This window comes from Alligator mississippiensis, chromosome 3 (assembly GCF_030867095.1).
Source record: "Alligator mississippiensis isolate rAllMis1 chromosome 3, rAllMis1, whole genome shotgun sequence".
NCBI classification, from domain to species: domain Eukaryota; kingdom Metazoa; phylum Chordata; order Crocodylia; family Alligatoridae; genus Alligator; species Alligator mississippiensis.
In genome coordinates this window covers 171,692,945-171,707,282 of record NC_081826.1, presented here as the reverse complement: position 1 = coordinate 171,707,282, position 14,338 = coordinate 171,692,945, and the positions used below count along the sequence as shown (strand labels likewise).

Here is a 14,338-nt window from a genome sequence, read left to right as displayed (position 1 = left end):
TTGCAACAATGCAGCTGTCAGCTCATGCCTACCCCCCCCCCACCCCCCCAGCTATGAGCGAGGCAGGCAGGCTCTGCAGAAAAAAGGGATGGGGTCCCTTGCCGCTTCTGCCTTCATTAGGCTTCTGCAGCTGGCAGGATGCCTTGGTCTGTCTGGGAATGGGCTGGCTTGCTATGGGACAGTGCAGGAAGGCAGCAGAAGGGTGTCTGGGTTTGCTGGTGGCTGGAGAAGGTGGCAGAGATGGTGCACAGGGTGTTGGAAGCCTGGGCGGGCTGCTAGCTGGCTGGGTGCTGCCCCAGCTCAGAGGCATCTGATCCAGTGCTTCCCCAAGCCAGCCTGGGCTTCCAAAACCCTGTGCACCGCCACCTTCTCTGGCCACCAGTACACCCAGCCAGGGCTCCTGCTGCCTCCCTACACTGCCCCAGAGGCAAGCTGGGCATGCTGGTGGCTGGAGAAGGTGACAGGGACAGTGCACGGGGTGCTGGAAGCCTGGGAGGGCTCAGGGAAGTGTTGTATTGGGCACCTCTGAGCTGCTGCAGAACCTGGCCAGCTAGTAGCCTGCCCAAGCTACCAGCGCCCCACGTATTGTCCCCACCACCTTTTCCAGCTGCCAGAAAACCCAGCTGCCTTCTTGCCACTTTCCTGCACTGCCCCAGGGGAAGCCAGCCCTTTCTTCGGCAGCCCCAGGCATCCTGCTGACCACAGGAGCCTGCTGAAGGCAGAAGCAGTGAGGAGCCCAATCCTTTTTTTGGCAGAGCCTGCCCGCCTCTCCTGCAGCCAGGGGGCAAGCTGCCAGTGGGTTGAGTGGCCCTAGAGCTGCAGGGGGCCTCGGTCCTTCCTTCTGCAGTGACAGAGCGCCCTGGGGCCACCGAGATGGGCTTCTAGCAGGCTGGGTGCTACCCTAGCTTGGGTTGAGGGAAGAGTTGGATCAGGCTAGGTGCTGCCTCTGAGCTGGGACAGCCCCTGGCCTGCTAGCAGCCTGCCATGGTGGCCCTAGGGGGCACTGCCACCATGGATGGGAGGACCAGGGCTCCCCACAGCTCAGGGGCTACTTGGCTCACTGGCAGCTTGCCCCCCTGCCGTGGGCAGGCTCCAGGTCAGACCAAAAGAACCCCCAAGGATCGGGCCCTTCATCGTAACATAATGGAAAGACTGAAACAGTTTAAAGTTCTCAGGGTTTTATTCTATGCCCCACCGTTTCAATTTAGGGATCATAGAATAAAAACCTGAGGACTGAACCCCTGTCATGTGTAGAAGTGCCTGAATAGTCCGTTCTCTGAAGAGAGCATTTATTGAACACAGCGATTTACAGTTTCAAGTATAAGACAAAGAAGTAACAGAAAAACTTTGCCTAAGCTAAGACACAGCTAAATAAGACACAACAACAACACACAATTTAGCTTAATTCAAGACACAGCAGAAACTTTGTATAAAGATTCTGCAGCCAGGCATTCAGAAGTTTCTCTAGAGGATCCATAGGTCTTAGCTGGTGAGAGCAGTCCTACAGGCCTCATTTTTGCTGAGTTTTTATAGGTGATCTGCATGCCCTTCTGTCCCTTGGGCACCCTGACAGTGGCATGTTTTTTCATGTCCATCATGTATTCCACACCTTCCACATCTCAAGAAGTTCCTGATTTTCACAGGATTTACCATGTATATGGTAAAATGTGACACTTTTTGCAAAGTGCCTGCTGCTTACTTTGAAATGTAGTCCCTTGCTTCCTTGGATTGCATCAGAGTGTTTAAGCTACCTGGCCCCTTCCTTGCAGGTCACACACTCAACATCTGTCATGTAGCTTTGTTGGCTACAAATGTCCAACTCGGGATCCTTAAAATTCTGGTTTATTAGGCGGATTGAAACACTGTAATGAAGTTAAATGATAAACCTTGGGGCTGGTCTCCCCCCCCCCCCCACACACACATGCACACACACAGTAGCGAGCTACAACAGTCAGGTATACCTATCCCACAGGCGCTGGAGTCTGCCGTCGAGGCTTCTTGCAACGTGGTGTTATCTTCCAGAAGGGGGTCGCCATCTGGTCCTTCTGGCTGGACAGGTTGGGTGCTGGTCGAGTTGGAGATCAAGAGGATGCCACTGAGGGTCACTTTTCACTGCTTTTTATCTGTCCTTGGCAGACTTTGGTGACTCCCCAGTTTTCAGGTTTGCCCAATCCAGGGGTCATTGACCCTTGTGGGACCTCCCCCTCGGTGGCTACTGGATGGCATCTGTCAGCCCCAGGGGTCATCTGCATGTATGTGCAGGTTTGGGAGTCCGTTGATGAATTTTGAATAGGGCTCTGGGAGTGGTCAATGTGGAGATATTCAAAAGTTGGTCCCCGGCATTGATTAACTCAGACCAGGGCTTCTAGCCCGTTAACAGTGACGTCTAGAGATTTCCCAGTTGCTACATTGTCTTCTATTGATTTCTTCCCTTGGTTGATCTGCAGTTTTCCTAGGTGTTAATTGCTGCCTGCTACTGTGTTACGCATTCAGTCACTGATTCACTTGCTCTTTCAGGGGCCCGCCTGATACAGGGAAGCGGTAGTTTGGCTCCTGCCCTTGTTAACATTGTTACAATGTATAACTTACTTCTGAAACTAAACACATTTAGTTGAAAGGTGAGGAGTATAAAATATAAGTAATGCCATGGCACAAATAGATAAAAATACCAAAATACAAGAGGAGATACAAAATGTACACATACAAATTTTAAAACACAATTCCTTATATTAAAGTGAAAGAAAGAGGAAAGAAGAAAAGGTAGAAGAGGAAAAACATATCCAAGGAGGGGAGAGCAACTGCAGGCAAGAGGAAAAAGGGGCTTTCTGCTACAGCTTCAGAATTACTTAAAGGGTCAAATACTGTTAATTATGCCATACATTTACCAACAATCGCCTCCTTGATGGCCATCCTAGAGGAGCCACCTTTATTATTTTTAGGCTTAGTGTGGTAGAGGGTTGAGGCCTATCCAGCTCAGTGTCTATTAGGTTGCAGCCATCAGCAGAGTAACTGTTAGTTCTTCTTGATAATGCTCTCACTATCTTCATCCACTCTTGCCCTAGCCTTTTTTTATGACTGTTCACCACCTTATGATATGGGTCTGGTATTGGTTGCCACGGGCTCCACTTTCTCTACATTTAATGGGTTGCAACCATTAGAAGAGACTGATTTTCTTTGTGTCAGTCTTCTTATCAACCCAGTCTTGCCCCAGCCACTGTTCTTTATGCAGGAGGGCCTTTATTATGACTTGCTTGGCCATTGAAATTTTCAGGTGATTACATTAGCAATACATATAACATAACATTACATATAACATAACATTACAAATACAGCTATAGCCAATAACATTTGAGCTAAGAACTACTAACATTAAAACTACTTAAATTTATATAAACATGTTACATTGCAACATACAGTTGGTTATAGTTCACCTTAAACTCCTAGAATTACCAAAATTCTAACTGATTGCTCTGTCTTCCCCCTGAGAATATTGCTAAGGCTTCCACTACTGCTTCTCCTTACTAGGTTTTTATCTAGGTCTCCTAGCATTTTACTTACCTCTGGACTTTTAACTCCATCCTCTGCTGAACCTGGTTTGAAACCCTCCTTGCTAGATGAGCAAGTCCATATGTAAAGGTACTCTTTCCTCTTTGTCAGGTAGACCCCATCTCTTCCCAGTATTCCTTCTTGGAACACCACTTCCTGGTCAAAGAAGCCAAAACCCTGCTGTTGACACCATCTACACAGCTGTGTGTTGATCTCCAGAATGCATCTGTTTAGTAACATGCTGAGGAAAAATTAGGAAAGCACTAATTTAGAGCAAGAAGTAACATTTGTAATGGTGTAACATACTAGCAATCCATATACTATAATTGAGGTCACAGATTAAGTAATCAGAGATGTCACTAGAAGCCTCCATGCTGTGGCTGAGTGAGACACCATGAAGTATACTTAGACCACAAGGTCCTGCTTTGCATACATCAAATCTGAGGAGTAAGGCAATGCAGCCACCCTAGAACAGTTCTGGGTATCCAATTGACATACCTGAAACAGAGAACGTATTTCTAGCTCTGAATGCAAGATCAGAACTGCCCTATTACCCTTGACTGGAAGGTGGTGAGAACACCACCTGGGCTCCTGTCCCCTTTACTCTTGCACCCAGAGTTACCTATTTACATGTTCTGTTCAGGGTTGCCCTGGCAGTATCATTGATGCTCACATGGATGAGCAGCATGGGATAGTAATCAGAGGATAAGTCTCAGAATCACTGTGTTTTCTCCCCTCCCATCTTATACCTTTTAGCAGCTTGAGACACCCAATAACATAAGAGGAAGAGAGACTGAATAAATATGAATACTTACACGTCGATATAATAAAATATAAGATGTATCCTACAGTACATTTTAAATATGAGTAACTTTGTTTCCTGTCCACAGAAGCAAAATAAGTGAGCTCACAACAGAAATTAATAAGCTGCAGAAAGAAATAGAAATGTATAACCAAGAGAATTCTGTCTACCTATCATATGAAAAGAGGTGAGTCGCGTTCTAATAGAGCATAGCTAAATATCTTATCAGTTGCTTATTATTTGTTATATCGGACAAGAATACTAGTGCCATCTGAACTGCAGAAAATTAACAGTTGATACTTTTCTGATTTTGTTTTGCTGCACTGAAGACTTTCTTTCATAACTTTGTGTTCTGTTTTGTTTTGCTTTGTTTTGCCATGTATCTAGGGCAGAGGCGTTAGCTGGTGAAATCAAAGAATTTCAAGGTCAACTTGCAGATTATAACATGGTATGCTACTCTCCATTTTTTTTATATCAAATTTTTCCCCATTAGGATCGTATGTTGAATATATTGGTTTTGATTTTAGTTTCTTTTTCACCAGTGCATCTCCACTGAAAAAAGTTACTGATTAGTAATGGCTTTAATTCAGTTATTAAAAGAGAAACAAATACAGGCAGCCTCCACTTAACACTATTTCACTTAGCGCTGTTTTGCTATAATACTCATTTTATATTCACACGTGATTCCACTTAGCACTCAGAGAGTTTTGTTATGACGCTCATGATTGCCATCTTGGTCTGAGTGTACTTCATGGCATCTCCCCCAGGCACAGCATGGAGGTATGTAGTGACATCTCTGATTACTTCACCTGTGACCTCAAGTAAAGTATATGGATTGTTAGTACATTACAAAATGTTACTTCTTGCTCTAAGTCAATGCTTCCCAGACTTTTCCTCAGCATGACCCCATTTTCTCAGCATGGCCCCTCACTCCCAACCCATAGCCCACCACCCCTGTGACACCATCTCAGGTCACGACCCACAGTTTGAGAACCACTGCTCTATGTGTTCATATTAAGACATTTTTAGTGATACCCTGGAGTTATATTGTATTTATATTGTGACTTACTAGGAATCCATCAAGTTGCTTAAATTTCACGAATATGTCCATACTACTTCTCTGGCACTCCTTAGTGTACCTTTGAGAAGCATAGCCTTCCCCATCAGTTCCCACTCTGCAGGCACCAAACCTGGAAAGATGGTAGCAAAGCTACTCTGGGGTAGCTGCTTCCACACCTTGTTTCTGGTGTGTTTTAGAGTGACAGTGGTGGCTGCCACTGTTTAAAAACAATGTTTCCTATGAGTTCTGCAATGCTAGTTGATTGATCGGCATGCTTCATACCCACAGTTAAGCTATTTAGGAAGTTACGCTAATCAGAGTCTAAACTGAAAAATTTCTTAATTCCAAATTTGGGAGGAATTGAAAAATAGATTTAGTTTCTGTTTGGCACAGTAAAGAGCAAAGTCATAGAGAGGAAAATACTTTGAGCCTTGTAAGGAGGAGAGGAGAACTAGGGGGAAAAAAAAAGAATATATGTATATATTCTATGAGAAGCAGTTGCATTTGGATGTGAGAAATCAGTATTGCTTCCATAATATTTACATTTATTATTTTTTGCATTGATATGCAGTGATTATTAAATATGAATACTGTGTATAATTTATTTGGTTTCTAAGCCAGATTTTTATGTTTATCATAACAAAAGACTATTGTTCACTTCTTTTGCTACATCTTCATACAGTATTTCATGAGTTTTCTTTTTTCTTCTGTGTTTCTGTTGTGTGGTTAAAAAGGAGAGCAAGCCTTAACTATTTTAACTTCTATCTTGTTTCAGTTAGTGGATAAACTTAACACCAATACTGATATGGAAGAAGTGATGAATGATTACAATACGGTAAGAACTTGAATGCTTAGCATGCAAGTATGGTTTTTAAAATGCAAGAGTATATGTTACAGACATGATATATTCACTGCTTTTGCACATATATAATTTTCTTGAAATAGTGTCTTATCTGTTAGTCATGTAAGTAAAACTATGAATGCCATGTTGTTTGTGAGACTGGATCCTACACAAGTTATTTATTTCTTCAGCTACTTATAAAATAACTGGTATATATTTTTTACTTTTTACAACTTATCAAATAACAAATTTAGCATTGAAAGATGCATTCAATCCCCTAAAATAACAACAAGACATTTATCTTCCATCAGCAGTGCTCCCTTAACCCCAGTCAGTGCCCGCAGGAGTCTTGTGGGTTTTCTTCTTTTCTTTTCAAAAGAGCTGATATTTTTACTACATTTTATTTTCTTAGAAATACTACTAAGTTGGGGCCCAACTGATTCTTTTTCAGATTTAAGAGGACAAAACTTACAGTACTATTATAGTTCCTTATACAAACTTAGTGTTCTTCACTGATTCAGTGATTTTCAGCTATGCTGGAGATATAAAGATGTTACAAATGGCACAGAGATTAAAGCAGTACAGGCAGTCCTCAGACTTATAACACAATAATTTCCTGAAGACCTGTTGCGTCTTAAGTCGAATCGTTGTAACTCGGAACCAATTTTCCCATAGGAACAATGTTATAAATGGGGGATTGGTTCCTTTACATTGCTGGATACAGCTGTGTGCAGCTGGTAAGTCTGTTGTGGCAAGGGAGGAGGGAGGCGAGGGGCAGATCAGCATCCCCGTGGTGAGGAAGGGAGGGAGGGGCAGGAGCTAGGACAGAGGCTGGGGCAAGCACTGCCCATGGGGGGGGGGGCGGCACGGCACGGCACGGCACAGCACGGATCTGTGGCTCATCCAAGGGGCGAAGGGAGGGGAGGGCGGCTCCTGCCACCACATGCTGCTAGTCTGGGAGCTGCTTGTCTGATGGCTCGTCTGGCTGCTCCTGTCACTTGTTGGGGAGAGCATGGGGGGGCGTGTGCCTCTGGATCTGTGCAGGGCAGGTGGGGCTGCACAGGGGGGCAGCGGAGGCTATGGGGGCGCTACAGTGAATTTTCAGGTGGCTGCAGCCCCCCCATAGCCCCTGCTCCGCCACCTGCCCCACCCTGGTCTGGGGGCAGGCCCCCACCCATGCTCGCCCACCGTTCACGCAGCCAGGAGCTGCAGCTTGTCTGGAGGGCGCAGGGAGGGGGTGGCGGCTCCCGCCACTGCGCACTGCTCGTCTGGAGGCAGTGCAGCAGCTCCATCCCGCACCTGCCCCAGCTGGGCAAGCAGCAGCAGGGCATAGCCTCCAGTCCCAGCACCACCACCGCACACCCAGAGCACAGCCCAGTGCAGCCCTGGTCCCGCCTGCCCCGTGCAGATCCAGAGGCGCCCCCCCCCCACCCCCATGCCCTCCTGGATGAGCAACGGGCACAGCGATGGGAACCACTGGATGAGCCTCCAGACAAGCAGCTCCCAGACCAGTGGTGCACAGTGGCAGGAGCTGTACCCTTCCCCCTCCACCCCCGTGCCCTTTGGACAAGCCGCAACTCTATCCCTTGCCGCATCTCCCTGCTCTGGCTGGGCAGCGTTTGCCTCATTCCCTGTCCTAGCCCCTGCCCCTCCCTCTCTCACCGCGGGGGCATTGATCTGCCCCCCCCACGCCCCTTCCCTCTCCCCTCCCTTTCCAACACAACAGACTGAGCAGCTGGACACAGCTGTATCGAGCATAATAATGTCAAAACCCATGTCAGAACCTCAAAACAGAGTGCCAATTTATAAAGGTTGTAAGTGCCGTTCATCATAACTCAAAAAGTCGTAAGTCAAGGACTGCCTGTATACTAATAGTGAGACAGAAACAGCCAGTAAGTACACCAGTAATTTTCCCCTTTGGTCAAGAATCTTGCCCTTTTTCCTTCATCTAGGTTTTAAATTCCTCTTAAATTAACAGGATTAGAAGCTTAACTTTATTGTATATATTGACTCCAGGCAAACATTTGGATGGCCAAAGTACTTATATGGGCGACTGGTGCCACCTTAGTCACAGGGGCACATGCCCACCCCCACCCCCCCAGCAACCAGTCAGCACCTGGGGGAGGGGTCCCCCCCAAGGCCAGTGTCGCTGACTGGGGGTTGGGCATCCACAGCCACTCCCACTCCCCAGCTGGTGCTGGGGAGAACCAGTGCTCCCGCCTGCCTCCCCTGCCCATTTCCTGAGCGGCAAGGGCAGCCAGTCAGGGGGTACACTGGTGCTTTCAGGAGGTGCACCCCTACGCATTGCCACTGGTGCTTATGTTCATTAGGAAGTTGTTTTCAAGTAACAGTGTATATGTTCACCTAATTATACTGGAAGAGAAAATGAATAATTTAAAACTATTTTACAGTGTTTGATTTATTTCTCCCCCTCAGTCAGCCACTGCAAGACACTATAAGCCAAATGTCACAGAAAAGTTGTGGATTTAGGTCCCAATCCTTCAAAAACCTATACATATGTTTACCTTCAATGCACAAGTAGCCTCAATGTCTTCAGCAGGCTTCTTGTACCTTTTAAGTCAATGTTTCCAGTCTTTAGAGTAGGCTGTGCAACTGGGGGGTCACAAGCAGTGTCAGTGTGCAGCCCCTGAGCCACACACTATGCAGGCAGTCTTTTGCAGGGTAGGCCCCCTCCTGAACCCACCCTCTGCACAGGTTGCACCAGTGACACACAGCCACTGTCACAGATAGGCAGCATGTGGATCCCTATCCCCTTCCCTGCAGGCTGCACAGGTGGTGCACAGGCCCCACCACGTGTCAGCAGGAGAGGCAGCCACTGGAGCCCTCAAAACGGATGTTAACTGCTCACAAACATGTGTTGGCCCCTTGTGGGCTAGGTATTAGGGGTGTGCAAAACAGGCCTTATTTGATTCGTATTTGGCCCGAGTCGGGGGACAGTGATTCTATTAGTTGATTCAGATCACTTTCCTGATTCGACCGAATCCATATCTGAGAGAATCAGCAATTCAGCCATAGTAACAGCTTTAAATTTTTTTCTACATACCTCGAGGTATGTACCAGGTGTGGCTCGTGAACGCTGAGATGGTGGAGTGGATGAAGTATCCCACAAGAGCACGGGAGGTCCCCTGCATGCTCAGTGGCAGAACTCCCCCATGCCCCTCCAGCTCGGCGATCAGCCATGGAGGGAGAACTCCCCCAGGTGCGCCCCACCAGACCCAGGAGCCACTAGTCGCCAGGGCAGGGGGGATCTGCTGCGCACTCTGTGGTAGACCTAGAAGTGGACAGAAAGTGCTTCTGATACACTTCTGGGTCCGCCGCTGAGCGTGCTGCCCCCCCCCCCCCCCCCCCCGCTCCTGTGGGACACTCCATCCACCCCAACATCTTAGCATTCACGAGCCTCCTTATACCTTGAGATTTGTAGAAAGAACATTTAAAGCGGTGTCTACATCTGAATCATCAAATCTCTCTGAATTGATTCAGAGGGTTCCGATTCGATTCAGAGGGATTAAAAGGGCCTCCTGATTCGATTCGGAGATTCAACTGCCAAATCCAGCCAAATCTCTACCAAATCGAATCAGCAACCGAAACTTCGCACAGGCCTGCTAGGTATGGCTTACAGCCATCACTTAAACAGCCCTGCTTTAGAGTATTAAAGCTTTAGTTACAGAACAACGGAGCAACTCCCTAATATCTTACATTTAAGAACCTGCTTTATAACAGTTTTCAAGAGACAAGATTAATAATATTTAGAAAGTTCAATAAATTAAACACTTTTGTTTTGGAGGGAAAAAAGAAACAAAACTTGTATTTTTTAAGTCAACTGAATTAATCTTTTTTTTTTTTTTTTACTTAGGTTCCCCAAGATAGTAGAAGTCTAAAAATAGCATACCAGATCTTGAATAAACCCTAAAAAACCCTGTATCAGATGTTAACTTACACACATTGATTTTGAAAAGCTGTTGTGATTGGCATCCTGAAGGAACATTTTACATAAAGAACAGGAATTATTTAATGCCTGATTAAACTTTTTAATCAAACTGTTTTGACCTTAATTCAGTGTATCATGTTTGGTCATTAGTACAGATTTCCTTCACCAACCATGTGGGTTAGGTTCCTGAAAGTTCCCATGGTTGGCAAAACCAGCAGGGCTGGGGGAGCAGGAGCATGAGCAAGGCTGTGGAGGCTGTCAGGGAGAGGAGGCAAGAGGAGTGAGAGGCACAAGGAGGGCCAGGGGAGCCGTGGGGGTATTTTCCAACTGTACCCCCCACTTCTCTGAAGCGTGGATACTCAAAACCGGGGTTGGCAAAACTGTAGTTGGCGAGGGAAACCTGTATAGGTTCTTTAACAGTTAGCCTCAGAGCTCAATGGCATTGTTTATGTGTTTTAGATAAGAGGCATATGCTTCCCAACTTAAAGTTACCACTATTTGCATGTAACGCACAATATTTTTGTGGAAGGTACAGAAAGGTAGCCGTTTGCAATGCTAAACACCAGTCTACCTGTATAAAATATCTGAGTCTTACTGAGTTTTATTTCATTGTGACATCTTCTGCCCTACAGATGAGTTCAGTGCAAGTACGTGTTAATGGGTCTGTGGCATAGCCAACAGCAAATATGATCTGTTCTTTCAGTTGAATTTTTCTCATTTTCCTGAGTCTGCATGAATGTGACACTATAAACCAAGCATGCTCTGCTGTTTCTACTCACTTTTTCATAGGCAGACTTCACAGCCCAGCCTAGGGATGCTCTATTACAGATTTGAACCAGTTTCTGATCATTTATACCAGTTTATGTGTAATTTCTGTCCCTAGACCTCTTTCCATCTCTGCTCTGAGCTTTGGACCTTCTCATTCATTAGAATACATTTCTTACCTGGGATGCATATATAGTACTAATGTCTGTTACTATTTTCTTTTAACAGTTAAAAACTCAAAATGACCTGGAATCTCAGAGCATGGATATAATTTTTACAGAGAGACAAGCGTAAGTGTATAAACATCTAAAAACAATCACATTTTATTATCAGTTAGCTTCATAAACTGGGAAAACTAAGTAGTGAATTATTCCTTGTGTTCCAAAAACACCAAAATGTACGTATAACAGCTAACTGGTTTATAAATACAGCACAAGCTTTGGTCATGCATTTGGTTTTCACAGCTCATGCTAAGTCTCTTTTTAGATGTATGAATCTAGTGTGTCTGAAGATAGGCTAGGGCAGAGGTGTTAAAGATATGGCCTGCAGTACTGTCTGTGGGGCTCAGCCTGGACCAGCATGCCACATGCAGTGTGCCAAACCAACCCTATGTGCTGTACATGGCAAATGGAACTGGTCTGATACATGCTGAATGTGGGGCCAAAACCGGAACACATTGCATGTGGTGCATAGAGCTGGTCCAGGGCGCCTACTACATGCAGTGCCATGCCAGACCAGCCCCGTGCGTGGGATGCAGTGTGCAGAATTGGTCTGCAGACTTGATCTGGCCCACAGCCTCATGCCAGCATCCAGCACATGAGTTTGCCACTCCTGGGCTAGGGCAAAGAGTATTTGAAGTCTTATTTTTTTTACATACTTCAAAGATTTTTGTGACCCTAAAAGTTTTTATCAAAACTGGTTAAAATGCAGAACATTCTGATATGTTCTGTATTTTAATTTACAATCACTTTTGAGAAATAAGAATACTTTTTTAGAATTCCCCTGTCGTAGGGCACCTTGGTGCCCCTGCTCCTAGAAAGGAGAAACTGCCAGGGAGCGAGTGAGCGCGCCCTGGCCTGACATAACGAGCCCACCTGAGGCTTGCTCAGGTAATGAGTGCAGCTGCGGGTTGCCGGAGCAACCAAAGGGGAACCAGCTGCCTGTAGGGGGCAGGGCCTGGCTCTTATAAAGCTCAGGGCTGAGGCCAGGCTGGGAGTTCTCTGCCAGCAGCCAGAGAGGCAGGAGCTCCCTCAGCCGAGATATGGGAAGAAGCCTGAGTTGCAAGTACAGCTCATGATAGCCCTGGAGGCTCGAGCTATGATACGGAGTTATGGCCATGCGGCTTGTGGTTATGTTACAGCCTAGGGGCTTGTGGTTTTGCGTTGTGTTTGTGTTATTACACCCGGAGGTTTGGGTGAGGCTTTAGGGGTTGGAGGAGGCCTCAATCACAGGGGCCCCAGAGAGTGTGGGGTGCCCTAGCGCCAAGAGGGCGCATTATTTTCATAGCGCCAGGGAAGGAGCAGCTCGCACGCCAGTGCGTGAGCAACTGGCGGCGAGGAGCGCGGCCAGTGGGTCGCGGGCGCAACCCGTAGGTTGCGGACGGGGACCTAGACCCCGGATTGCTTGTGGGGGAACATAGACCCCGGCCCCAGGAAGAGGGGCGATCTGATTGAGAAGCCCCGTGGGGGCATGGTGAGCCCCAAAGAGGGGGAGCTCCATTATATATGATTGAGAAGCCCCGTGGGGGCGCGGCGAGCCCCAAAGAGGGGGAGCGCCGTACTGAGGAGCCCTAGAGAGAGGGGCAATTACTGAGAAGCCCAAGATGGGCAAAGCGAGCTCGGCCGCAGGCTAGTGCGGTAACACCCCTCAGACCGAGGCAGGGCGCTGTGGTTGCCCCGAGAAGACAGGGAGTAGCAGCGCGGTGAGCCAGGGTCAGAGAGGGTGCCCGTGCGGTTGGCCCATAGGACCGGAGGCCCGCTAGAGAGTCCCTGAGCGGAACCACACCGGCAGGGGAGGCCCAGAGTGGGCTAGACGAGAGTCCCAGCAAGAGGCTGGGCATGAGAGAGGGAGCCCAGAGTGGGCCACAGTAAAGAGGAGGCCCAAGAAGCGGGCGTACAGACCGGACAACGTCCATTACATCTGCGAGGCTTGGGGCGTGGTATTAGGGGTTGGTAGGAGCCACGCATAGCCCATAAGGCTAGGGTGTCCGGGGAACACCCACCATATCGGGAGACCCCCAGGGGGTCCGGAAGAACCCCGGGGATAGAGGTCCCGAGTAGCCGTGCCCAGGGAAGACACAAGGCAGCCTCCCTATCATATAAACATCAAAGACGTGGCGGGCGAGAATTAGAGGGTGTCTTGGGCTGGCCTGACACGGAGCAAGGGACCTCAAGGAGATCACGGCCCTCCGCGAGGACCCCGCCGTGACATCCCCATTAATGAATTCTTTAGATAAAATGTTTTTTTTAAACTCCAACTCAATTTTAAGAATATTTGAAAATGTTGAAAATATTCATTAAGCTGTAGATTTACAAATGTGATTTTTTTTTTCTTTTTTTAAGCTGTTTAAAGCTATGTCAGTTTTATGTTATTGCAAGAGTTTTCACATTTTAATAATATTTTAAGGGAAAAAGGCTCCACTTAGTACTGGGATAAGATCCAGCATTTGGTATCTACTAATATTCATTTATCACTGAATTATATATAGATGCATTTAAACAATGTGGGAGGGGATGATGTCTTCATGTTTTCTACACAAATAAAAACAATGAAATTTAGTTTAGGAATACTAGGTAGTCTAATCAATGTTTTAGTCTCAGCTAATGGATAAAATAATGAATTGGTACTCAGATCTGAGTTGTCCCAGATCTGCCACTGACTTGGAAACCTTGGGTAAGTTACCACTCTCTGAGTTGCCTCAATTTCTCCATCTGTAAAACAGTGCCAATGATATATTTGTTATGAGTTCTCCGAGACCTACTGATGAAAGGCAGAGGATAAAATTTAGCTGTTAGTGTTTTTCCATAATAATCAAATACTCAGAATCAAGCATCAGACATATAACACATATCTGCCAGTGTGGTAATGCATTCACATCACCAGATTTTTTTTTAGCTCTAAGATTTATATAAAACATGTGCCTCCACATTTGACGAAATGAGAGAGAGTGAGAGCTGTTGGTTCAGTCTGTAATACACACAAGAAATTTTCATGTACAAGATTTTAAATGGATTGATCCTACATAATCTGCTTTTGAAAGTCCAGTTATCATCCACCATATAAGACGTTAGCTCTCTTCAACTAATTCATTGGTATCTATATATTTGTCCTCAATAAATCCATCCTCTTCAGGTACAAATGTATGAATTTGTTTAA

General features: G+C 46.4%; 1 protein-coding gene across 3 annotated transcripts in view; it reads left to right on the top strand.

Moving 5' to 3' along the window:
* IFT74 (intraflagellar transport 74) overlaps positions 1–14,338 on the top strand; it is an 87,302-nt gene that overhangs the window by 16,756 nt on the left and 56,208 nt on the right. For all 3 annotated transcript variants that reach the window (XM_006268986.3, XM_019490705.2, XM_059724646.1), the window contains 4 exons: positions 4,437–4,535; positions 4,736–4,796; positions 6,184–6,243; positions 11,192–11,253. In XM_006268986.3, coding sequence (XP_006269048.1) covers positions 4,437–4,535; positions 4,736–4,796; positions 6,184–6,243; positions 11,192–11,253 — 282 coding nt within the window. The remainder of the gene's footprint in view (positions 1–4,436; positions 4,536–4,735; positions 4,797–6,183; positions 6,244–11,191; positions 11,254–14,338) is intronic.